This window comes from Oryza glaberrima, chromosome 4 (genome assembly GCF_000147395.1).
Source record: "Oryza glaberrima chromosome 4, OglaRS2, whole genome shotgun sequence".
NCBI classification, from domain to species: domain Eukaryota; kingdom Viridiplantae; phylum Streptophyta; class Magnoliopsida; order Poales; family Poaceae; genus Oryza; species Oryza glaberrima.
Window position 1 is genome coordinate 878,464 of NC_068329.1, and position 24,891 is coordinate 903,354.

Genomic DNA, 24,891 nt, shown 5'->3' on the forward strand with positions numbered 1-24,891 from the left:
GGGGCTAACTCATCAAGGGTGATGTTCTCTGGGGGCGAAGAGGGGCGCGAGGTGTCGCTCGAACTCTTGGAGGGGGTAAGAGTCGAAGCACTCGAGCACATGCGCAAGTATGCCACTGGCACTTCGGCAACTTACAACAAAAAGGTTCGACCGACGGAGCTGTTGCCTAGTCATCTTGTCCTAAGGAAGAAGGCGAACCCGATAGCCGTTGGCAAGCTTGAATCGAAGTGGGAAGGACTGTACCTCATCAAGCACAAGTCCAGGACGGGGTCCTTTCGACTGGCGACACTGGAAGGCGAAGAGTTCGACCATTCCTGGAATGCTGCCTCTCTCAAGCTTTTTATGTCTAGAACGGGTGGCATTCAAAACCGCCAACTTGTAAAAATATATATATCGTTATGTAAGCCCTTCGGCACTATGTAAGCCTTTCGGCAAAGAAAAAAAGAAGAAAAAAAAAGAGGAAAATGAAAAAAGACAAAAAAACTGGATGTAAGGCTATTATCCACCACGGAGGCCCGAACTAGTATAAAATCTCTATGTCCTCTGCCTTCTTTTTATTTGTTTGCGTGATTGATAATTTGTAGAAAAACCCCAAGGCAAACGTCTGATCAGCGAAAAAGGCTAGGGGGCGAAACGAATCGACCAAAGCATCGCTCGCCGAACGTTGAAACCACAACAGCTTGTTTTAGGGAACAAATAGCCGAACTCCGTTACACTCGATCAAAAGGAAAGCATGAGTGCTTCCTACAATGTAGAACAAAACGGATCGAAAACGGAAGCCAAAAGCTGAAAAGTCAAAACTTATTTCGCTAATATATGCAAAGGGGCCGACACGTTCCGACACCAACGAAAAGCACGCGAAGTGACAATTGAAAAATAGCGAAAAGGAAATAAAACGCACATTTATTGATTTTAAATAAAAATGTATCGAAGAATACAAACCCATCACAATGGTACAAGTGAAAGGGAAAGAGCAACGACGTTACAGCCCAGCTTACAAATAAATTACATCTCGCCCCCGCGATCACTCTCTCTCTCTCTCTAAGGAATGATCAGGCGAACTAGGTTCGTCATCACTACTAATATCATACATGACCCTAAGAGGAGGAGGCGAAATACAGACTAGACTGTAACGACGCTGGTAGATTAACTCCTGCCGATCAGTCTTCTGATGGTTTCGCCAAAAGCGAGCCATATCCTTCAGTCGTCTTGTATGAACAAGGTCGTAGTCTTCTAAGGTCCGCCCGGGGTGCACCCGCATCTAGCCGGCGACCTTGAACACCTTATAGTTGCGGTCATTTATCACCATTTCGCGATAAACAGGCCGAAATGGGCATCGCACCTTCGGCAAACCCTTCAACGCCACGAACTTCTCGTTGCTGTTTCGCCAATTTTTAGCGGGAGGTCGAACGCAAACCTTTTGGCCGCACGCCTGCCGGCAAAGCGACAAAAAAGGAGAAGTACAAAAAAAGGAGGGGAATATAGACGAAGATCAGCCCCGGTTTCAAACAGAACAATTAAATAGGCGAAAGGGTTATACTTTGCCAGTAGAATACGGACTATATTAAATATACGGCTTAAAACCGAACAGACAAAAAGTCTATATACAAAAACTTAGGCTACAAGAAGGTCCGAAAGGATCAAAGAAAAAAATAAAATATAATAAAAAGACACGAGGGCGAAGGGCCTCACACCTCAGGGTGGTCTTGGCCTCCGTCGCCTTCGCCCTCGTGCCCGGGTGACCGTTCCGACGGTCGGGATCCTTTTTGGAGTTGGCGGCAGCGGCCTCCTCGTTCCTCGTGATCCTCTCAAGGTTCTCGCGGAGTCGAATCTTCGCACAATCCCGGCCGCCATCCTCCCAAAACCCCTTCCGAAAGGCCCTTAACGCAGCTCCAGAGCACTGCGTGTTGCTAGGCCATTCTTCCTTCACGAAATCGGGAAAATTCTCGATGTGGTCGCAGCTGTGCGCGTGCAAGAGGCTGAGAACGAATCCTGCCGAAACATGAGCACAACAGTCCCCGTAGGCGCCCGCCACTTCGACAACCGAGCCGGCCGCCTCCTGCGTCCATTCCGAGAAATTGAGTGTAGTCCCGCCTTCGCCCAGAGCACCCTCTGCCCGCGCCCCAAGGTCATTAAGGGCCAGCCGGAGAGTGTAACAGGCCTCCTAGGTGGATTCTGTGGCTGGTACCAGGGTCGCGGCCGTAGCTTCGGCTGACGCAAGACGGGCTTCGAGAGATTTAATCTTCTCCTCGGCCAAAGCAAGTTGTCGGTCTCGTTCGGCATCCCGCTTGCGTGATGCTTCAAGGTCAGAGCGGAGTGACCTGTTTTCGGCATTCGCCTTCTTCAAAGTCTCCACCACCACACGCCTTTCGTCTTCCTTGTGGCGAAGATCTTCTACGGACTTGCGAAGGCGAAGGCGGTACCCATCTAGTCGCTCTAAGGCAGACTTCTTGGCACTCAGATGCGCGGCAAGGCCCTGATAAAAAAACATACATTACGTCAAAGAGGTAGCGAAAGAGCAAAATTCAGCACGCAAAAATAGGTCATACCCACACAAATAGGCTCTCCATAGCCGCGCAGCTTTCGCCGAACTCGTTCAGTTCGATGAAGAGCCCAAGGTCTTCGGTCGGCGCTATGACCTGGCACACCCCGTCCACGAACGGAGTGATCTCCGGCCGTGTGGCGAAGTCGGCGGGGACAAAATGTGGGGCAGTAAGCGTCACGTCCGAAACGCTCGCTTCAATCGCCAGGGCCTTCCCCTCTCGTTGACGAATAGGTGAAGGGACCACATCGACCCGTTCGTCTTCAGCAACGTTCGCCCCAGCGGCCGGGGCTGAGGCACTCCCGCCCGTCGCTGCTTCGGCATCACTAGCGGGTGGCGGAGACATGCGCCTGCCACGGGAAGTTGCGAGTCGCAACACCGGCGAAGTAGGGGTCCCGTCGGACCCTTCGCTGTCCGAAAAGCCATGGCCGACCTGCACAACATTCCCTTTCTTCTTTTTCCTTCTGACAGCCATCACTGGTTTCGTGGCTATGCTGGAGATCGCCAAAAGGGTGTTCGCCATGACGATATCTTGTGGTCGCGTAGGCGAAACATGGGAGCCTGCCCCGGATTTCGCAGGGGTAGGACTGGGGGTATAACCACGAGAGCCATCCTCCTCAGAACCGGCATCAACATCCTCCTCATCTTCCTCCTCCCCACCACTTTCGACGGCGGCCTTCGCGCTACGCCGAGTTCGGACTTGGCCGCCTTTCGCGACCGCACGCTTGCGCTTTTTCGAAGTCCCAGCCTCGTCATCACCGGCCCGAGAGGGGTTCAATCGGCTCGGCAATTCGCCAGTATAGACACGATTCACTCGGCCATCGGCTTGGCGCTGGAGCAAGCGGGCGAACTCGGCTGTGGTTAGAGCCCCGATCATCTTCGACGCCTCAATTTCTGCGTCTTCCAAAGTCCGCACTGCGAAAAACAGAGGAACACATCCGCTTAGCCTAAAAAGCGCTTTCATGAAGGAAGTATGCGGCCTAAGTCAAAAACAAAAAACCTTACTTTCGGCCCCGGCGGGGAGAACTAGGTGGGGAAGCCCAAGAACTTCTTCGCCCTCGTTCACGGAAACATCTCACACATGGGCGAGAGGGGAAATATGAGGGAGACAAAACTCCTCGCAAAGATCCTGGGTGCTCAGCCGCCGGGCAACCTTGCGAAGGAGAATAAGCCGGGACTCGAGAGTCCCGTCGATCTCCACGTTTGGCTTCGCGTTGATGGAGACGGCAGAACGCTCAAAAAGTAGCCAGCTCGCCTGAGCATCTTCGGCGGAGTAGGGGTTGCTGATGTAGAACCATTTCTGCATCCAATTCCTGTCCCATTTCGCCATCGATGCGGGCACTGGCCAAGCATCTGAATGCTCCGGCCGCAGTATGAAGTTCACGCAGCCGAAAACGGTTTTCCTCGGGCCCACTGGCATCTGCACGTCTTTGGTCGAGGCGCATGCAGTAAACAGAGCGGCGAAAAGCTTGGCGGTAGGGGCGAACCCACAGGTCCGGCACATCCAAGCGAAAACCGCCAGCTTCGGGAACACCGACGGGCTAAGCTGGGGAAGCCTAACCTCATACATCGAAAGCACCGAAGGCAAGAAGTTATCGCACGGGAGGCGAAGACCAGCAGCGAAGTATGCGGCGAAGACAACCGTTCGCCCATCCCCAGGCGAGGGAACAACGGCCTCACCCCCGCACGATCCTTGGCCCTCTGTGAGAGAACCGGATGATACCAATTCACCCAAGTCGGCCTCTTTGACAAGTGATTTGCCAAGGAAGCACGACATCCTTCGCCAAGGCTTCCAGGATCTTCGCCAGTTGACCCAGCCTTGGTAGGCATGCAGGGAGCCATTAGGCTCGTGGCACAGAAAAGAGAGGCAAAAAGCCGAAAAGGCTAGGAGCACGACGATGGTGAAAAAGCTAAAGAAATAGAAGAGCGAAAAGAGCATGGAGCGTGTCAAGCGGTAAAAAAGGGGAGAGCACGGGGAGAGTGAAAAATGGCAGGCCGGTTTGGGGGTATATATAACCCCGTAGCGAGACCGTTCGCCTGCCAACCAATCGAGCTCTGACACGTGTCAAAGGGCAGACGAAACGGTAAATTCCTATCGGGACGATGCCGAACAGTAAAAAGCCCGAATACGGAAAAGGAAAAGCCCACAGGGCCCATTACTATTCATAGTAATAAAAGAGACTAAATAACCCCCCCCTCGACGCTTTGCAACGAATGCGAAGAGGAGTTTTTTTTTCTCAAAGAAATTTTCTCTAAGCGTAGAAACAAACAAGCTTTACTTGCAGGAACGATGTAGGTTTTGGCAGGAGCACCAGTCGAAAGGGGGCGCCACATACCATATCACATGGTTTCCACGGTCTCGGCCGAAGCTCCTATCTCACCCTTGCCCGTGAGGGGCTTGTTGGCGATATGGCACGAGGCCCTTCGACCAAACCTGCCGAAAGCATGCGACCGATGAGGATTCAAGCCCGAGACGTCAGGGTTATGTGGACCCCCGTTTTTATAACAGGAATCAATCGTGTAAACAGTACCATTTCCCTGGATCAAGTAGTCTGGTACACATGAGTTCATAGCTGAAATATCAAATGCACATACACGAAAGTCTAGTGCGAATTATTAGATCAAAAGCCCGCAGGCGTAGTCTTAGATCATCGGACCGAGCGGTCCGGAATACATTCCAAAAACAAAAGTAGGTAAGGCAGCGGAGTCAAGGCAGCGGCATGCCATTGCCACAGGCAACGACCGTAACTAAGACCTATTGAGCGCCATCGTCTTCATCACCCTCCTGGTAGTAAGCGTAGGGATCCTCCAAAGCTTCATCTTTGACCTCTGATTAAGTTTGTATATTGCAAGGGTGAGTACCAACCGTACTCAGCAAGCCACCACAGCAACAATGCAACATGACAGGGGTATTCAAAGGATGGCTGTGGTTCTTTTGCGCAAGGCCAGTTTTGTAATTCTTTTCACAAGCCTAAGACCTAGCACAGACTGTTCAAATTTTAGTACCAGTGTTCATATTAAACAATGACGGTTCTGTCCACCATCCATTGTGATCCCAAGGATAGCTTCCCACCATTGAGTCGTCATGGTTTTCTGAGGACGTCCACCTTCCCGCCTCTCAGGAAGTGGCTCCAACAGCATAAAAATCATCATGCAATATCCCATCCCATACAAGTTAAGATTTTAGAGTCTAGCCAAGTGTAATACACGTCCCGGTGCTCAATAACCGCGAGCACGGCTATTCGAATAGATTTGGTTTACTCACACTGCAGTGGATGTACACTTTACCCGCACTCCGCGACTGCCCAACACATGAGCCTCGTCCCAACACATGAGACGCGTCACGGCAAAGCTTTTCGATAACCTCGCATTGGCAGTACCCGCTCCATGAACTTTACATCCTCATGCACTCTAGGCGTACACGGTTTCTAGCAGTGAAAGGAGTTCTGGCGCACCCGGGAAGGGAAGACTCACACATGCATTAAGTTATAATTACGTTTAGATTCTCCCATGGCAGTCCTACCGATGGCGACACCACTGTAGACACCTGCCTCGCGGTCCTACCAATGGCTGCCCCACCGTAGAGCCCCTGCCTCACACATCAAGAAACCACTATGCATGGATACTGCCTCCGCTCAGCTATCTACTCCGCTAGGTCTATACCCATACGAGAAGTGCGGTTGTACGGGGGTCGTTTAATGCTTAACTTCATGGCTCGGTCCTTAATTGACCGGGGACGGCACTAGCCTTTTCCGGATACCACCCAAATCCTCCGTCCGCCCCAGTCGAAAACAGTTGGTTAATTTTATTTCTCCTTTCACAATTCATGTCATCAACATCATGGCAATGTGGCGCTCAAGTCTCCACATGCTGCATCTCAATTACCTTCCCAAAGGTAATTGCCCAAACATATAGCATTTGATAAATATGAATATGCATGATTCTAGAATAGCATTTATAAGCAATTGTCATAATTGACTAGGGACTCATACGTAAACATGGTTACGAAGGCATAAGGGGTAAACAAGAATCAAGGCATGGCATAATCACAAGTAGGATGTTCAACATTGCATGCAATTTATTTGTAAACAAAATAATTTCGTAATTGGGATCAACATGTTCAAAGAATAGTGATGACTTGCCTTGCTCGTAGTCCTGCGGGTCTTGATCCTTGCTCAGATCTGCAACTCCCTCGGGCTCTAAAGTTACATGCGAAGAAATGATTTGAATTCAATTAGAATTCAACTAAAATCCGAATAAACTCAAATAGAAGTCGAACGTGAATCGAACTTTCTACGTTGACCACAAAGTTTAAACTACGCTATTCCAATTTTAGGGTCATTCAACCTAAATCACTTTGTGATTTATAAGTACATTCCTAAGTATTCAACATAATTATTTATTTCTTAAATAAATCTAAATTCCTACCGCGAATCGATCACTTACAGAGATTATCGAAAATAATCTATAATTATATTAATATTTTACAATTCTAGACTATAATTAATCTCTAATTAATTTCTAATTATTTTAGAATTTCTAAACTTCTTAATCTCCCTCAACTTCCTATTTATTCTCCTTTTCTTTTTCTCTCCTTTACTCTCCCTTTCTTTTTCTTTTTTTTTCTTTCTGTTTCTTTTTTTTTCTTTCTCTCTTTCTTTTCTTTCTTTTCTCTCCCTCCCGGCTTCTTTCTTCCTCTGTCTCTCTCTCGGCTGCGCTCCCCGGCAGCAACGGCGGCGAAACGAGAAGGGAGGGGGCAGCGGCCTACCGACAGCGGCAGCGGCGGCGGCGACGACGGCGACCGACGCAGGCGACGCGGCACCTGGCGCGGTGTGGCGTCACCGAGGGCGGCGGCGCGGTGGCACAAAAGCGGCGGTGCGGCGGCACGAAGGCAGTGGCGTGGTGGAGGGGGTAGAGGGGAGGAGGAGGGGATGGAGTGAGGAGAGGGGAGAACGGTGGAGCTTTATAGGGGAGAGGGGGGAGTAAGGGGAGAGGAAAGAGAGAGGGGGCGGGTGACGCAACGGCGCGGGGCGCGAGGCGGCGATGGGACGCGCGCGCGGCGACGGGACGTCGACGGCGACGGCGACAGCGGCAGGCGGCAGCGGCGCGGCGCGAGGCGCGAGACGCGACGGGCGAGCGGCGCGGCGGGGCGCGGGGCGCGAGGTGGTGAGGGGACAGGCGAGCGGCACGCGGGCGGCGGCGAGACGCGTAGGCGAGGGGACGGTGCGCGGCGCGGGACGGGCGACGGCAACGGCGACGGGACGGCGGCGCGGCGACGCGCGACAGGGCACGGGGCGCGAGGCGACGGCAACGCGGGGTGCAGGTGCGAGGCAGAGGAGGGGGCTGGGCTAGGGGACCACGTCGAGCACCTAGAGTGCAATGAATAGTGTATTTTCCTATTTTTCCCATTTTAGTCCATTTCTTATATAAATTTGATTCCACAATTCCTAATTTTTGCATATATGAATTTTACTCAATATTTGTGTTATCTCAACTAATGGATTCACCCTAGATTAATATTACTCATATTTTATTTATATAATTTATTTGAATTTTTAATTAGGGTTAATTCTTATTCCATCGCATTTAAATTTAATTGATACAAATATGGTCGCGATAATATTTTATTTATTTCTATCCACACCTAATCTTTATTTTAAATTATATTTATTTTACCAATTTATTTTTAGGGTTTATTCCTAATTAACTATTCTTTACTCACGATTAATGAACTTCGAAATCAAATCCAAATAAAATAGGCGAATAAGATCAGCATGATGCAATTAATTTAAAAGTTTTCGAAGGTCCGTATTTTTAGAGTTTTGTTTTTATTGGTCAAATTTTCAGGGTGTTACAGGTTAGTCAAGGCGAACCCTTCCCATGTCGAAGACTATGGAGCAAGGACGGCGAGAGGCAGGGAATCGCAGCCAAGCTAGAGGCCTCCTGGGCGAAGGGCACAAGGCGAAGAGCATATGTCGAAGGGGGACGACTTCGCCGTAGCAGGTTCGGCCCCGGGAGGGCCGAAGAAGCTATCCTGGCCCATCAAGCCCAGGGGTTAATTGGGTCGACAATAACCTGTCGGCCCGCTGAGGGCCCATAGACCGCAATTACGCTATGTACCCATGTAAATGTCCCTTTCATAAGGGCAGCCATATAAATTCCCCTGCATAACCAAAGTCCTAGTAGTAAGACCTGTAATGGGGGCTATAAATAGCCCCATAGGGCCATGTAATAGGGGGATCCCAAGTAAAAAGTTCTCAAATTAATACACTTTACTTCTTTTCCAACCACTGTTGAGTAACCACGTCTTTCGACGTATGCGGTTGTCGTTTCGACAACACTATTATACACTAAAAGTTCAGTACATTTCCTAAAAAACACTCGGACACCATCACATGATACCTTCTAAAATCAGAGAAATCCTCGAAATTCTAAAAAAAAAATCTGACCACCAACTATCATTTAAACCGACCGGTCCACCATCGTAGGCTATTAGATTTCCACGCAATCGTGTCCGGTGCTGCCCACCTAAATTCCAAAGGCATGTACATGCGTACCTTTTGACACCGTATCGATGCCCTTTATCTCCTACTTAGAGCAAGTATAAGCTTAGGTGGAGAGATGTAGTGAAAAATTAAGGATGTTGGCTCTCAGTTAGCTTATCACAAGCTCCAAGACAAATGTATTAAATGTATAAGTGAGAGATAGAGAGTAGAGAAGAAAATTGTAGCCAATCTTATAGCTAATCTATTATATATGTTGGCTTTAAAATGAGCTAATAGTAGGAAGTGGGCTCTATTATTATCCTTGCTCTTAGAGGACGTTATTTTCTAATAAAAATAAAGATGAAGTTAAGGCACCAAAAACAAGAAAGGACAAGAATATAATTTTGAAACGGACAGAGTATTTGGAATCAAGCACAAGCATAATAATTTGCCTATTATCTGAACTAACGGCCCTTTCCTTTGCATCATTTTCTTGAACACGTAGGAGATCTACACATATTTCATTAAGCAAGAGAGAGATACAAATGGATGGGGAATTAGAAAATCCCCCATCCTATGGAAGGTTAAATAGCTGTCGAATGATTTTTGATAGCTAAATCATTCATGTTTCAATATATTGAGAACCGTTGTTACATATGTTATAGCAAAATGTTTTATGAGATGATTTGATTGTGTTTCAGTTTTTTAAAAGATTGAAACATTTTCGATCTACTTGGTGAAATATTTTCGATCTACTTGGTGAAAGAGCGTCCGATTGAATTTAAAATCTGCATGATTGAAGCCTAAAATATCATCCAAATCCCATATAGACTTCCCTTTAAAAAAAATTCAAAAATAAACTACCCCTTAAACCATACGGGCTAACGACCTATCGAGATTCGAGCACCCCCACGGAGCTCAGAAGCACCAGCCAAGCACCATAAGGCGCCTTGAATTACAGCCAGCACACTAGGATTTGCACCATTAAACATGCAATCGCTCCCATTGCTTCTAGATTTCCAAAACAAATTAAGCGAGTTAAATCCTTTCTTATCCTACTTTCTTGTGCCCTTCAAAGCCCTAGACCAGCAACTGGAGAAGTTGTTTGTGTCAGGAGTTGGGGAGATGGAAGAGAAGACTAGCCTCTATAGGATCAACTTTCAATTCTGAAGGCTAAAAACAGAGACTAGGATGTGTTCCCTTGTTTCTTCAGCCTAGCAAGGAGATGGCCGTCCAACCCTGGCTTAACAAAGAAATATAAAGAGACGAGGTGATGAAGAGATTCTAAACAGATCAGAATACATTGGCCTTGTATTGTATGGTCGCTCATCTCTCATGTCTCCAAGGGATGAGCCTGAAGTTACTTGGCAAGGTCGACGTCATATGCACTACCGCTCGTCCTCTCCTACTACTTGCGAGCCGTCACTTGATTTCTCCATGCAACATTATTTGTGTAACCTGCTATCCGTTGTCAAGATTTTTTTTTGTTTATGTTCTGCAGAAATCAAACAAATACGTTAGATCAGAATTCAGAAATAGCACTTCATGAGTTCAAAGCATCACAATGCTCTCCTATAAGCCTGCAAGAGTATGACACTTAGCTGCACCTAAACAAAATATATGGCTAGCAATGAGATCTCTGCGGCACAAAACAGCATCAAGACAAATGCAAGGGAGTTGCAGGGCAATACTTTGTTCCAGGTCTCTGACTGTTTGTTTTAGACACGTTTTATATTCTGCTTCAAACCTAAGGTGGTGACTGATGTTTGCAGAAATGCAGTTCATGTTTGGGATTTTATCTTGTATCCACATGATTTCCTTTTTGTTGTTACCCTCTCCCAATCTGTACCATATGTTTGTTGCGATGGACGCAGGGGGTGTTTCCTCATTTGTAATAAGTATGCAGATTACCATGTCACTTTACTGGTTAAGCAACTATTGTGTATTTATCAAAACTCTGAGCAGTCTTTTATACATCCAACGCTAAAGAACAAAACAAATAGCTAATAATCTGTTGATCCTAATTATTCAAATGCTAGATCACAATCTGAAGCAAAGAGAATTTCAAGGGAGCACCTGGTTAAGGTGCAAACCGATGTGTGATACAAAATGCTGCATACGAAATTATGAATGCATTTTAAGTGCCCATCGACCTATATGCATGCTATTTGGTACTCATGAAATTTATCGTAAATTTCGTTTTGGTACATGCATTCTAATGCTATTATGGTGCATACTCTATATTTAGTAGTTTAGAAGTGTATATCACATAAACTTCACAAATGTGGCTGTGGCCACCAACAAATTTTCCAATCACATATTTGGATATAGCACTATCAAGGATAAAGAAACTGGTTAGCTCATGGCTATATAGCCATTGAGCAATTTTTTTCCCGGAACTAGAGAGCTGCGAACAATCTTAGCAACCACTAAAAGAACTTAATGTACAGTTCAAACTTGTGTATAACCCTTTATAGGGGTTGAGAGTTTTTCATCAAATTTGTAGAAGGTACACCTCTATGACTAGTATACACATATCTGATTCCTAATTCATAAACAACGAATATGCAGCCATATCTAATGAAAGCCATGGATTTGAGTAAAATTTATCAACTAGTGAAACCATTTTATAGAGCCTATGTTACAAGTCCATCAAGCTAGTGGTTGGCTTGATTATCATCTATTAGGCAGATACAACTTGGGAAACATTTCATATCATCACTAGTGAAAATGCATATTTCTGTGTTCGAAGAGTCGAGGAACATTTCCTGATTCCTGAATTGTCAACGAAATAAAATGCATGATTATTTGAAGGCATACATTTCACAGCTACATAACAATTAGAGGACAAGTAAGCAATCAGCAGCAGCTTTACCTTCATGGTCCATCAGTGAGCTTTGGTGTGTTAAGGAGCAATTTTCTTGACACCACATTGTCAGTTAACTTTGGTGGCAACCAACGAGATGAAGTGCTTCCAGTGACGGTGGTACACTACCCACAGGAAAAGATTGGAAATCCTTGCAGTGTGATATGCTTAGTACCTTGAGAGATGTGAGGTTCTTAAAGTTTGCTGGGAAGGATCCTGCTGTCAGTTTGGGGCATCTCTCGATCACCAATCGCTTTAGGGAAATGAAAATGTGCAAGGAATCAAGGGAAGCAAACAACAGACAGTTGCATATGTACAATTCAGCAAGTTTCGGGAAGAAATCAATGTCTGATGGAACTGAAAGGGATGTTATATTGGGCAGATCGATCATCTCCAAGGAGCATAGCGAAGGAAGCGCGTAGAGAGTTCCACTTAACGTATTGTCTGTTAAGTCAAATTGACATAACTGAAGCCTTTGAAGAGAAGTAAACGAACACAATCCTTTGGTGGCAAAAGGTGTCTCACGACCTTCTATTTTTAAAGATATGACAGATTCCAAATGTAACTGATGGAACAGTCCCCAGCAAAGTATACTAATATTACGAACATCAAGCGTGAGCATATCTGACCTTGGCGAAGACAATCTGGCAAGCCTCAAATAGGATATCAATGCTGTACGCTCCATTGTAACATCACTGACAGAAGGGGGCAATGGAGGAACCTGAACCAAATTTGGACAGTCTATAAGTGTTAGCTTTTGGAGATGGGGAAACGGATTGCCTTTCACTTCACCAGACCAATCAAATAAACTTGGAAAATCATCGAAAACAAGCATTATCAGGGATGGAAATGGTACATCATCATCGCCGTAGAACTCATGTCCAATTTGATTAACAGTGCACAGTTCCTTCATACATAGATATTTGAGTGACGGTAATAGTCCCAATGGAGGTAGGATCTCCAAATTCCTGCAGTTAATAAGGTCCAAGGATTGAAGCTGCTCAAGTGATGATAACTGCAGCCAACTAGGGCATATGGCACCTTGGTACCTTTTGATATGGAGTTCTTTTATGCTAGAGGGTGGCTGTAGGTTTTCTAATATTCCAGCATCTGCATCAAGGACTAGATTTCTACTTGCAGAGTTCCATTCCAGACTGAGCTCCCTAAGATGTCGTTTCTTGTACAACTCGGCTTTGCTGGCTGCTTCTTTGCTTAAAACATTATCAAGACCCTTTATTTTTAGTTTCCCACGGAGATCTTTTAAGCCCTTCAGCTCTTCCAAGGTACATCCTACCCCCTTTTTAACATGGAATTCAACTGATCCCTGAAGGTTTACAAGCCGCCCAATGCCGGACACCTGTGCAATGAACCTTGTGGCAATGTTAAGGTGCCGCAAGTTGACCAGCATAGTTATGCCTGCGGGAAGCTTTTCAAGGGAACACTTGTGAAAGCACAATGATTCGAGGTGCAGTAGCTTGCTGACTGACTCAGGAAGCATATTGAGAGTGCGAGGGAGAGATAGGTAACGCAGGTGCACTAGTTCACCAATCGAGTTAGGCAACTGTACAAAGTTAGAGCAACTAAGGTCTAAGACACGCAAGTTCCTTATCTTCCTGAAGAATTCATCTTGGAAACAACTTGAGGAGAATATAAATGATCTTAGAACTATCAAGGTACGCAAATTTTCAGGTTTGCAGAAGCTCCCAAGGCCTTGTAGTCCATCTTGGGTGACAGATACATAGCGAGCAGTTGATGGCTTCTCAGAAATCATGCCATGCTCAACACGAAGGCATTGATCTGCCGAAACAGACTGCGCGAGGTCATGGACAAGGTCATGCATCACGTAGTGTGTTTCACACGCTTCCCTGCGTACATCAAAGAAGGATCGCGAAAGAAGTTCCTCAAAATAATCTTCTGCCAGGTCCTCCATATTTTTGTCAGCACTGTTCTGTGACTGAACAAAACCTTGGGCCATCCAGAGTTGGATCAACACTCTTTTGTTAAATTTATAGTTCCTCGGAAACAAACTGCAGAACGAAAAGCACTGCTTGAGTCGTCGAGGCAGGTAACTGTAACTCAATTCTAGTACGGGAAGAATACTATCGCCATAAAGTTCTTTGTCCAAGACATTCATCCAGGTCTTTGTGCTCTTTGTAGCTCCAAGCAGCCCCCCAAGCATCTTGGCAGCCAATGGCAATCCTTTGAGCTTGGATGCGATGTTCCTCCCAATTTCTTCAAGCTCCTGGGTGGAATCATGAGTTGGGCCTCCATGGAAAGCATATTTCTTGAGCAAGGACCACAAATCCTCGATGTCCAATACATTCAGGTGGTATGTACAAGATGCCCCCAGCATGGCAGGCACTGAGGCTGTTGTAGTAGTCACCAGAATTCTGCTCCCCTTTTCTGCCGATGATAGAGGACTGAGGATCTCTTGGCAGGCCATGCTGGTGAAGGACTCCTCCCTGATGTCATCGAGAACAAGCAAGAATCTCTTGGACGCTACCAGTTGGCTGAGATGGAACTGAAGCATGTCAAGCGTAGGTTCACTGTGAATAGAAGCAGGGTATGTTGGGTTGGCTGAACGCAAGATTTGTTCGGTGATGTCAATTTTGTGAAACCCTCCACTAGTAGAGACACTCGCCCAGAGCCTGAGCTCGAAATGCTGCTTAACCTTGGCATCATCGTAGACTAAATTGGCGAGTGTGGTCTTCCCCACGCCCCCCATGCCAACGATTGGGAGGATGTCGTAAGTAGGGTGGTGGTGGTGGTGGCTTGCCGGCGGATCAATGAGCATTCGAACAATGTCAGTGACCTCCTTGTGGCGCCCAAACACAACCTGATGATCGTCGTCAGCAAGCAGCAGGGCAGGGAGCGGCGGAGCGGTGGGCTCGAGCTTATGCATCGCGGAGAGGAGGCTGCCTGCCTCGCTCGCAACGAAATCCAAATCCTTGAGGAAGCGGGAGCGAGACGCGTAGCTGATGATGAACCGGTAGCGGAGATTGACAAGAGAGATGAGCAGATTGCATCTGACCTCTTGTTGATGAGGCTGGAACTTGAGCATGTGGTACTCCAAATCGTCGACCATGTCTTCCATGCCGTACAGGGCATCCCGCACGCAGGCCGGGAGCGCCGCGCGCTGCCCCTCGTCCCAGAAGAGGGCGAGGATCTGAGCCAGGCGGCTAGCCAGCAGCTGCGCCTTGGCTCGGACACCGGCGGCCAGCGCCCACCTCATCTGGGCATCGTCGAACGACTCCATCTGCACCCTCAGCCGCGCCATGGCCTGGGAAAGCGACCGCAGCAGCTTCGCCCAAGCCTCCGCCACCGGATCCACGCCGGATTCCACCGCCCCTGCCCACCGACGCGAGGGGAGAGCCATCGCCGGACGCCGGACTACGAGCGAGGGGGGCCAATTTTTGGGGGATTTCGAGCGTTTCAGAAAGAGAATGTGTGCTGTGCGCAACAACTTTCCCCAAATCTGCTGCTGATCCTTCCTATCTACGAGTATAAACTCATGATCATCCGATCAAGTCAAAGTTAGTCAGTCAGTCAATATGCGGACCAACCGGCTTTCTCCTCGATATTTTACTTTCTTTGCCCTTATAAACACTTATTTTACGAATAGACCCTTAAAACCTTACTATTATTAAGCATTTCTAGAGTTGGACGGATTGGGATTCGGTGACATTCCCCCGTGACATTCTCGGTGACATTGAGTCACTGACATGAGGGTCCAGGCATATGTGGGTCCCACATGTCAGTGACTGAATGTCACCGAAAATGTCACGGGGGAATGTCACTGAATCTGTGTCCGAGTTGGACACGGTTATTATTAAGAAAGTTGGTATGATTAAATAGTGAAGTGTTGTGATTGGAGGATAATTGGAGGTAGGTGGAAAAATTGAATGGTAGAGGGTTATAATTGGTTGAGAAGATAATGTTGCTGAAAAAATTATTATATTTTAGGACAAATTCTATAAGCTAGAAGTTGTTATATTCTAATACGGGGGAGTATTTCGTTGTGATCCAACATGACGGCGTTGGTGTTAATGACAACAACGTCCGTCCCCCAAACGTCCATGTGGAAACTAAATCACTTATATGAAAGGGTCCTATAATTAAAAAAGATATTTACAAATAGATCCTCAATGCAATTAACATTTGGTGTTGAGGGCCTATTTGTAAATATTTTTAACTGCAAATATTTTTTTAAAAAAAATTCTTTTATAAATAGATGCTATATGCCAATGACTTTGGTATCGACCCCCTCACATAAGTAACTTAGCTTCCGTGGAGGGCTAATGAGATGGCGTCAATATCTTTGGCACCGTCATATTGGATCACGACGCTAATAACGTTGACCCATTCCCTGAAGAAGTTTTTTCGAAGCTCTATTTATAAAATAAGTTTTACAAAAGTTTGAAAATATAAAAAATATCCAACTCGCTTCTCTCCCCTCTCCCCTACACACTATTATGCAACCTCTATGCTACATGCGTAGTTCAGAGGGGTTGCATAATGTTAACAAGAACATGGAGACACAAAATATAAGGGTGTGACATTCTCAGTGGCGGATCCACTGTTGGGGCTGGTTGGTGCGCCAGCCCCACCCACCTCTAATCCATGCCCCTAATTAGTTATTAACAAATCTAATTAGTCATTAGTGAAGAAATTTCCCGGACGACAAATATGCAGGCTTCCTCACTGCTTCTACTGTCCAAACTGATAAAACAGAGCTTACTCTGAGTATACAAAACGATGCATAAACAATTGAAACTGCCAAATTATTTTGTAAATACTTTTGTGATTTCTAAGAGTTTGACTAAGTTGCATTAATGAAATGCACCGGAGGAGGGTGATACCGAAGAAAGTAAAGGTATCCCTCGTCTTGTCTAGAGGCCTCGAACAAAAAGAATTGGACAAGAAACTTCGGCTCCTCACGCCCCTAAAGTAACCAGAGACGTCCGGTGAAAACTGAGCAAGAGGGACTATCATACTCAAAATCACGGAAAGTACCTCATCGAATAGAAGGGGAGTCAGTTGAGATATGGTAAGTGGTATGGAGTGTCAGAATAGGCGTATCGCATCTTCCTATCAAAGAAGAAACCCAGCTGTTGGAGTGCACACTAACGCTGGTACACACCCACATCGAGAAGCATTAAGCAAGAAGAAGAAGAAGAAGAAGAAGCATATGGAAAATGCATCTCCTCGTATATCCATGGATACTCGCATAGAGCCTCATGCAACCAATATAAGTTGGTAATGAGACCTATTGTTGGTATTTCTTAACGACATTACTAGAAATATAATTCCTAGTAATGGCGCAGAAATATTTCTGGTATATTATGGTTACAGAGTTCATCCGCAAGCGCACGGATATACCATTGTAGCATTTCACCCGAGAGTATTCCAAGGGTATCGTATTTATTTTATCCCGTGGGAAGATCATGTAGCGAGAACTCAACTAATAATTTATATAATTGTGATAATCATATTCTAAGCAGGGGTTAAGATAATCCAAGGGTAGAGTGACACACAAGCATTAGCTACCCATTCTTATAATATATTATCTAAGCTAAGTGGAAAGAAAAGAGAAAGAAAATCTATTCCTATACTTCTAATATATATAGTATACATACATTCTAGTTAACCGATATACTAGCTAATATCCTCTATCCGATGCCTCCTGGTACTTTGAGAAGCCACCCCTGACTGCCGAGTTCCTTACGACAGCCCGTCATGACCATACAACCGGGGCTAAATACGGAGGAATACCCTCCCCAGGGAATTAACTTAGGATTATATACCGGCGCGGAGGAATACCCGTACTGAGCTGTCACCATCAGCGGCCCACTTCTCATCCGCAATATATAACCCCAAATAATGATATCCCGTAATCTAGACACCACGTCTAAACTACCAGATACTACTCTAAAATCATCATCATGACATAGAGTAATTGCATAAGCAAATACTATACCCGTACCAAAGCATCTCCCAGATAAGCTAGCCGTATATTCAGTATAACATGAACATAATGTAAAGTAGGTACTCATATACTCGGAAAGTATTTCAATACCATAAATGTATTTAGAAGAGTATTCTAATAAAAGTACAAAGCTTACAAAAGAGAAGAGAAAAGCTACTAGAGCCATACCCGAACTCTTCCGAAGGCTTCCGGACTCCTGATTTCTACTCTATTCCTATTCCACTAGCTAGATACTACTAAACTAAACTTGAGAGAAATGAGAGAGATATTGGTTGAGGTGTGTGAGTGAAGTGAGGATGAGAGCTCCTTTTATAGCCTCCCAATGACGGTTGTGACGGTTGGAATGGTCGGTAATACCCTCCAACCGTCATTGGGGAGCAATCTCAGCCGTCCAGGGGAACCCTGGATCAAACGGAGCTGCGGGGGGTTCGGCCGAACCCCCCACAGCTCCGTTTGATCCAGGGTTCCGAACCCAATGGTTTGGCCGAACCATTGGCTAGGCCGACCTGGCCCAATTTCGGCAGGCAGCCTCCCCTTTTGCTTCACTTCGTAGACTTGTGAATTTTGGCCCAATTCATCGTGTCAATTCTGAGTTCTTGGCCCATTCATACATAAGTTTGGTTCTCGACATCGTCCGATTGATTTATCGTTTGTGTTGATGTCAATTCTCCTCTACTTTATTGTCATTCTCTGCAAAAGATTAGTATGCCTACTACTAGTGGAATATTATTATTCCAACATATTTATGCATTGCAAGCATCACTAGTTCTCCTCTATTTTGGTAATATTGACGGTCGAAACTGATCGATAACGACCGTCAACACCTATTATGGGCAAAGTCTCTTTTAGACAACAAAACTCATTGGCAGTCAACCAGGAGTTGAATGGGATTAATGAATGCATTTCGAGAGCTTGAAAAGAACTCAACCTGAATGTTGATAAGCATTGAAGATAGAATCGATGAATGCATTTCAGGTGCTTGGATCGGACACTTGCATGATAGTACATGAAGAAGTACTAGGTCCCAAATCAACACAGAAAGAATAGAATAATCTGGAAAAGAATTGAAGAAACAAACTCGTTAGTTTTGAATTTGAGTTTGATTTGAAATATTTGGTCGAATCCAAATCGTGCTTACGCTTGTAGCTAAAGGCATGCGACAGATGGAAGTCTAGTACATCAATCCAACCACGCTTAGAAATGTTTATGGTGCATGGCTTTGGAATAGTCAATTACCGCAAAAAATGGGACTTAATTCCCAAACACGAGTATGTCATAGCAATACACGAATACTTGGCTAATTGAACTAAACCGAACTAAGCATCGTTGAACTATTCAAAACCTCGGCATGGTTTTGAGAGATGGTTGCTCGCGACAATAATCGCGATTTGAAAACTATCTCAACCCCCACCTTTTATGAAAATTAAAGCAGCATATGTCGCACATATGCAAATGAGTTACGTGAGAAGCAAACTCACTAAGCAAATGAACTCGTAACTCTTCTATGTGCATGGATTTCATAGAAGCAACAAAGTAAGTTATGTGAAAGTCTTGCAAATTTATCCACTAGCTCATTATTGACATCTTCTCTTGAATAGGTGTGTCCGAGAAATTGGAATAATGAGACTTAGAGAAATACAAAATTCAGGGGGAGAATTTCACTGAAATACTTATTTCAGAATCTTGATATAGAAAATTAAGTATCCAAAATCAATCTAGAAGGATTGAACGAAGAATTGGATGGATTGTACTCTTTTTTCCCTTAGATAAGTTTTCCCGGCAGTTTCTTATCAAGGTTTTTAATGAGGCAATTCGTGCGACATTTCAAGCGTATGCTATGTACTCTTTCTCCAAAATTTTCCCACTGGGTTTTTCTGGAGTTTTGATGAGGCATAGACTTCACGCGGTGAGTGCCAAGGGGGAGTGTTAGGAATCCTATGGGCCTGGGCCCATAAAGGCCCAGCCCATATATACTAATTGGGCCCACATCTAAACCTGCCATATATGCAATATGGCTATAAATAGAGGGAGAAGGCTCACCCTTGTACACGCCCCAAGAGAAGAGAATGAATGAGAATATGGCCACACCATCATATCTTGTGTCTCTATTTTCGTAGACATTATGCAACCCCTCTGTACTACGGACGTAGCACATGATTGCATAATAGAAGGGACATGATGACTTGATGGGAGGTTGGGTCCAGAGCACAAAATTATTAAAATGCCCTCTTAATTTTGTGAAAAGATTGAATTGCCCTTCTGATAGCAATCCCGAAAACCCTTCCTGTTCCATTCTAGCCGGATGTTCCACCATTTATTAATTACTACTTTCATTTTAAAATAAGTTAATTTAGTATAAAATACCATTCACATTCATAGTATTATGGTATGTCATATTTCGTACAAAATTAACTTATTTTAGAAGTCCTATTCAGCTCTTCTTTTGGTTTAATTCTTCCGAAACATTGTCACCAGTCTGATAAGCCAAAATCCTTGCAAACTGATTTCTTACCTTGCAAAGCTTAACCTTTTCAGCTTGCTAGCAAAACACCATGCTCAAGTGTTTCACCGAAGGATCAAATACTTTCATGGGAATGCATATACATATTTCTTCAGTGTTCAATATTGTACCAACATGCCATGTTTTTACAACATGGAATGCATAAGCATGGCATAAAACACGAAAAATAAATGTTACAAAATCACCGTAAGATAAAAAAAAAATAGACATTTGATATTCGTCCACGTCATCTCGAATAAAATTTTTAATCCATGGTTAAATCTGAGAGTTATTCATGAAATTTTTTTTACTGCCACTCTAGGTGACATGGAAAAATCTCATACATTCATTTTATATGCTAATATTAGTTTCTAAGTTGTCACTGTATATGTGGTTTGCACTTTATATTTTTCCCCATCTAACAAGTCCCGTAAAACCAAATTCAGCAGAGGTCGTTAAGCGTGATGACCACCGAGCAGTGACACTTGCGCTATGCTGTTGGTCTTGCCTTTCCCCTTGATACCTAGTACCACTTGCTTAAGACCATTCCCACCTACATAAAAGATTAGAAACTGTTCAGCTCTGAATGATTGAATGAAGTTAAAAGCAGCACTATTCTCGTCCTACGATAACAAAAGAAACAGAGAGGAAAACACATCTAGATGAAGGGTTAATGTCGGGCAAAGTCTGTACCTTGAGTTTAAACGATTTCTAGTCGCTGGATGGAGCGAATCCTTTCCCAGGCAGCGCCAGTCCTGCCTTGTAGCTTCTTCATAAGAAGAGGATGGCATCCGTTAAACTCGAGGGATTTCAAGGATGCCATCATAGGCATGGCATCATCGGGGAAGTCATGAAGTTCAGGGCAATCAGATATCTCTAGTCTCTCGAGGGACTGCAGTTTATGCAGGCACATGCTCAAACTCCTGTCTGTCACCGGACATCGGGTTAACGACAGGCTCCTAACAGAAGCAAGGAGGTTGAGGTTTGGCTCAGTCGACCATGTGTAGTGCTCGATTCTGATTGAACCGATTGCCTTTATGTGATCCGGATGCAGGAAATCTTCATGCAGCAGATGGACAGCATCCGCACGGATATCCAAGGTAAAAGAAATCGATGACGATGACGATGATGAAGGTGAAAGATGGAGGTAACAAGAAGGGTGTTTTTGTATCTCCATGTTCCTGACGGTGCGTGGCACCCGGGGTAGCTTCTCCAGTTTGGGGCAGTTCAACATGGATATCTTCTGAAGATGAGGGAATTTTTCGTCAGTTGCTTCAGCCGCCCACTCGACCAAATTTGGCATATCATCCAGGATAAGTGTCTCCAGTGACTTGAAAACGCCGTCGCCGCCGTAAAGCCTATGGTCAATCCGCTGGACAGAGCACATCTCTTTGATACAGATAACCTTGAGATGAGGTAGCTGGCTCAGGGTCGGCAGGACCTGCCAATTCCTGCAGTTTCTGAGATACAGGTATCTCAAACCTGACAGCAGATTGCTCTCCAACCAACTAGGCGATGTTCTGCCCAGGTACTGTCTGATGTGCAACTCTTCGATCTTGCAGGGTGGCTTGAGTCCCTCGAGAACTTGCTCATGTGACGATTCTGAGGGTTCTTGTAGTTGTAATGAAGGCTCCCACTCCAACTTGAGGACCTTGAGAAACTCTTTCCTCTCAAGGTGAGCCCTGTGTGCTTCCTCTCTGTTGGAGACAGCTTGGAGCCCCTTTATGCTCAGTTCACCGCAGAGAGAGTTCATGTGTGCGAGCGCTTCCAGGCCATGCCCCGGCTTCCTGCAGCCACTGTCAGCGCAGAGCTCAACTGATCCCTGTAGTTTGTCCTCGGCTGAAACCAGTGCTTGGAGATGCAGTAGCTTGTTGACTCCTTCAGGAAGTTTCTTGAGCGATTTGGGAAGGCCTAGGTACCTCAGATGCTTCAGCTTACCGATGCCTTTGGGGAAATCTGCGGTGATGTTTGTGGAGGTGAGGTCCAGCACCCTGACGGCCTCCAGCTGTCTGAGTATGTCGCCGTCCATGGCGCTCATTCGTCCATCGAAAACCAACAATGTCCGCAACTTGTTCAGCACGGGGTGTTTCTTGAGCCAGTCCAGGTCAAGGCAACCACCTTGTCCCTGATCCTGATCTGTCACTGTCACAGGAGCTACAGACAGGTGGCGAACGGTAGGAGGGATTCTTCTTCCCAAGCTACTGCTAGTAACCCTGAAGAAATAGCTAGCGGAGACGGAGAGCAGCATCGAATGGACGTGCTCACGAATGGCGAGATACATGGTTCTGCTGCCATTCTTTGCAGGTTGGAGATGGAAGAAGGATCTTGACACCAGGTCCCTGATATAGCGTCTTCCCACTTGTTCTTCTTCCTCCATGCTTCTCCCATCAATCGGCGCATGCGCATGCGCATCGCCGACGACGATGATGCCATGTGCTATCCACATTCTGACCAACTTGTCAGGATGAAACATCCAGTTGTTGGGGAACAAGCTGCAGAAGTGCAAGCAGCTCTGGAGGTGGTGCGGCAGATCGCGGAATTCGCGGTATCTGGATTCATGGCGACGCGGTGAGAGAACGCGGCCTGCATCCAGGAGGGCCAAGGCTTCCTCCCAGTCTTTCCTTCTGGCCTTGTTCCTCACCCTGGCAGCAACGGCGGCTGCTGCTGATGGGCAGTCCTTGAGCTTCTCCGCGAGGCTCGTCAAAACCTCGTCCAGGTGTGGGGCATGCTTCTTGTCGTGGTCGCCGAACGCGCTCTTCTTGAGCAGAAGCAAGAGCTCGTCGGCGGCGATCCCGTTTAGCTGGATCCTGGTGCCTGCGTTGAGCGTGGCGCAACAGATGCTTGCACGGGTTGTCACCAGGATCCTGTTCCCTCGTTCCCCTTGTTTGAAGGGGGCAAGGACATCCTCCCATTCCTTCCTACTCCGCTGATGATCGTCGCCGTCCGACTCATCGTTGCAGACATCGTCGAGGACGAGCAGGTACCTCTGGGATGACAGTGACACCAGCCTGACGAACTCCGCCTGAAGGGCACCAAAGCTCATCTGGTCGGCGCACCTGTGTGTAGCCGCAGTAGCAGTAGCACCCGGTCCGGACATCCAGATCTCAGCCAAGAGGTCCTTGTTCCTGTACTTGTGTGGGACGCTCGCCCAGATCACATGATCAAACCTTGCTTGAACGTCCACGTGCCTCAGCGCGTGCTGAGCAAGCGCAGTCTTGCCAACGCCGCCGTCGCCGACGACCGCCACGACTTGACCGCCGCCATTGCCATTGCCACCAGGCCGCCGGGGAGGATCGTACAGCAAGGCCGACACCAGCCGATCGTACTCCTCCTTGTAACCGTAGAGTTTGCCGTCCGGCAATAGGCCCGTCGCCGATCTTGGCCTCGACGCGGACGCACCCCCATCTCCTCCTCCTTGTGATGACCGGAAATTCGACAGCTGGACAAGATCCCGTTGGCTCTGCTGGATCCGTGACAGGTCATTCATCGACTTGTCCAGCCGGTTCAACGCGCCGTCTATTCCGACTATCCGCTTAGCTTGTTCAATTATAGAATGGATAACCTGCCTGACCTTGTGCTTCCTCGCCCAGATACTGTCTCTGTAGTCGACGGCGTCCAAGATGTCCTCAGCCTCGTGGATGGCGTCCATCAGCTCACTCAATTGCCCCACGATCCGATGGTCGCTCATGCACGGTTCCTGTTGCTCCACCGTGTCCACGGCCACTGCGATCTTCCCCACTTCAGCCACCAGCTGTGCAACGTCCTTTCTGTAATCTCTCAAGCGTCTGTACTTCCTCGCCACAAAGGATTCCGCGATTTCGGCGATCTTGATGCCCGGCGAAATCGCCGGCCCAACCGTCGAAATTGCTCCAATCGGCATGCCTAGCCGCCGCCTCTCTCCCTCTCTGTGTACAAAGAAAACAACAGCTAGCAGAGATAATTAAGAATGATGAACTACGAACTACAAAGTGATATGTTTAATTAGTTGTACAAGATGATCCGACCGATTGATCTACCTGTCGACACACAAGGCCAATCTGCAATCAGCGATCGATATATGATTGAAGCAGTACAGCCTGGCTGGTGATGCTCGTGCAAGATCAATCACACGACACGACCACTACTACTGTGGGAGATCTAGCTGCAGCCTGCTATGGCATATGATCGATCCAGCTTCCAATGGCACCAGCATCGCCGACGAGATCAAAGGCGACAAAATTAAAGAAGAGTCCTTAATTAGCAAATGAACAAGTAAATAAATGGTGGAGGAGCAAAGTGAAGGGGATGAGCGCCTACCGTCCAAAGTGTGCAGGTCGGCCCCGTGGGGTCGTCAAAACTCAAAACAAGTCAAAAAGATAGGAGCCGCGGGCGGAAAACGATAGAGACGCTGTATATAAAAGAGTCAAAATTTTGAACAAATATTTTAGCAGTGGCAGTTCCTATCTTACCCGGTGCACCGGGCAGCATGTGTATTTCTAGTTGTTTAATTCTGGGAACCTTTCTCACTTCAGC

General features: G+C 46.4%; 2 protein-coding genes across 3 annotated transcripts; both read right to left on the reverse strand.

The window, feature by feature from the left end:
- Window positions 1-10,262: 10,262 nt before the first annotated feature.
- On the reverse strand, window positions 10,263-15,410 carry LOC127770696 (putative disease resistance RPP13-like protein 1). Of its 2 annotated transcripts, XM_052296508.1 has the most exons (2): window positions 14,925-15,410; window positions 10,263-10,522 (listed from the first exon to the last, which is right to left on the reverse strand). In XM_052296508.1, the coding sequence occupies exons 1-2, from the start codon at window positions 15,267-15,269 to the stop codon at window positions 10,499-10,501; spliced, it is 369 nt and encodes a 122-aa protein (XP_052152468.1). In that variant the 5' UTR covers window positions 15,270-15,410; the 3' UTR covers window positions 10,263-10,498. The 2 variants fall into 2 exon arrangements, with proteins under 2 accessions (XP_052152468.1, XP_052152467.1); XM_052296507.1 differs by lacking the exon at window positions 10,263-10,522 and having other exon boundaries at window positions 11,903-15,394.
- A 5,032-nt stretch (window positions 15,411-20,442) lies between these two features.
- LOC127769701 (putative disease resistance protein RGA4) lies at window positions 20,443-24,664 on the reverse strand. The gene is made up of 3 exons (XM_052295322.1): window positions 24,396-24,664; window positions 21,073-24,284; window positions 20,443-20,932 (listed from the first exon to the last, which is right to left on the reverse strand). Exon 2 carries the CDS (start codon window positions 24,257-24,259, stop codon window positions 21,080-21,082), a length of 3,180 nt encoding a protein of 1,059 aa, XP_052151282.1. The 5' UTR covers window positions 24,260-24,284; window positions 24,396-24,664; the 3' UTR covers window positions 20,443-20,932; window positions 21,073-21,079.
- Window positions 24,665-24,891: the final 227 nt, after the last annotated feature.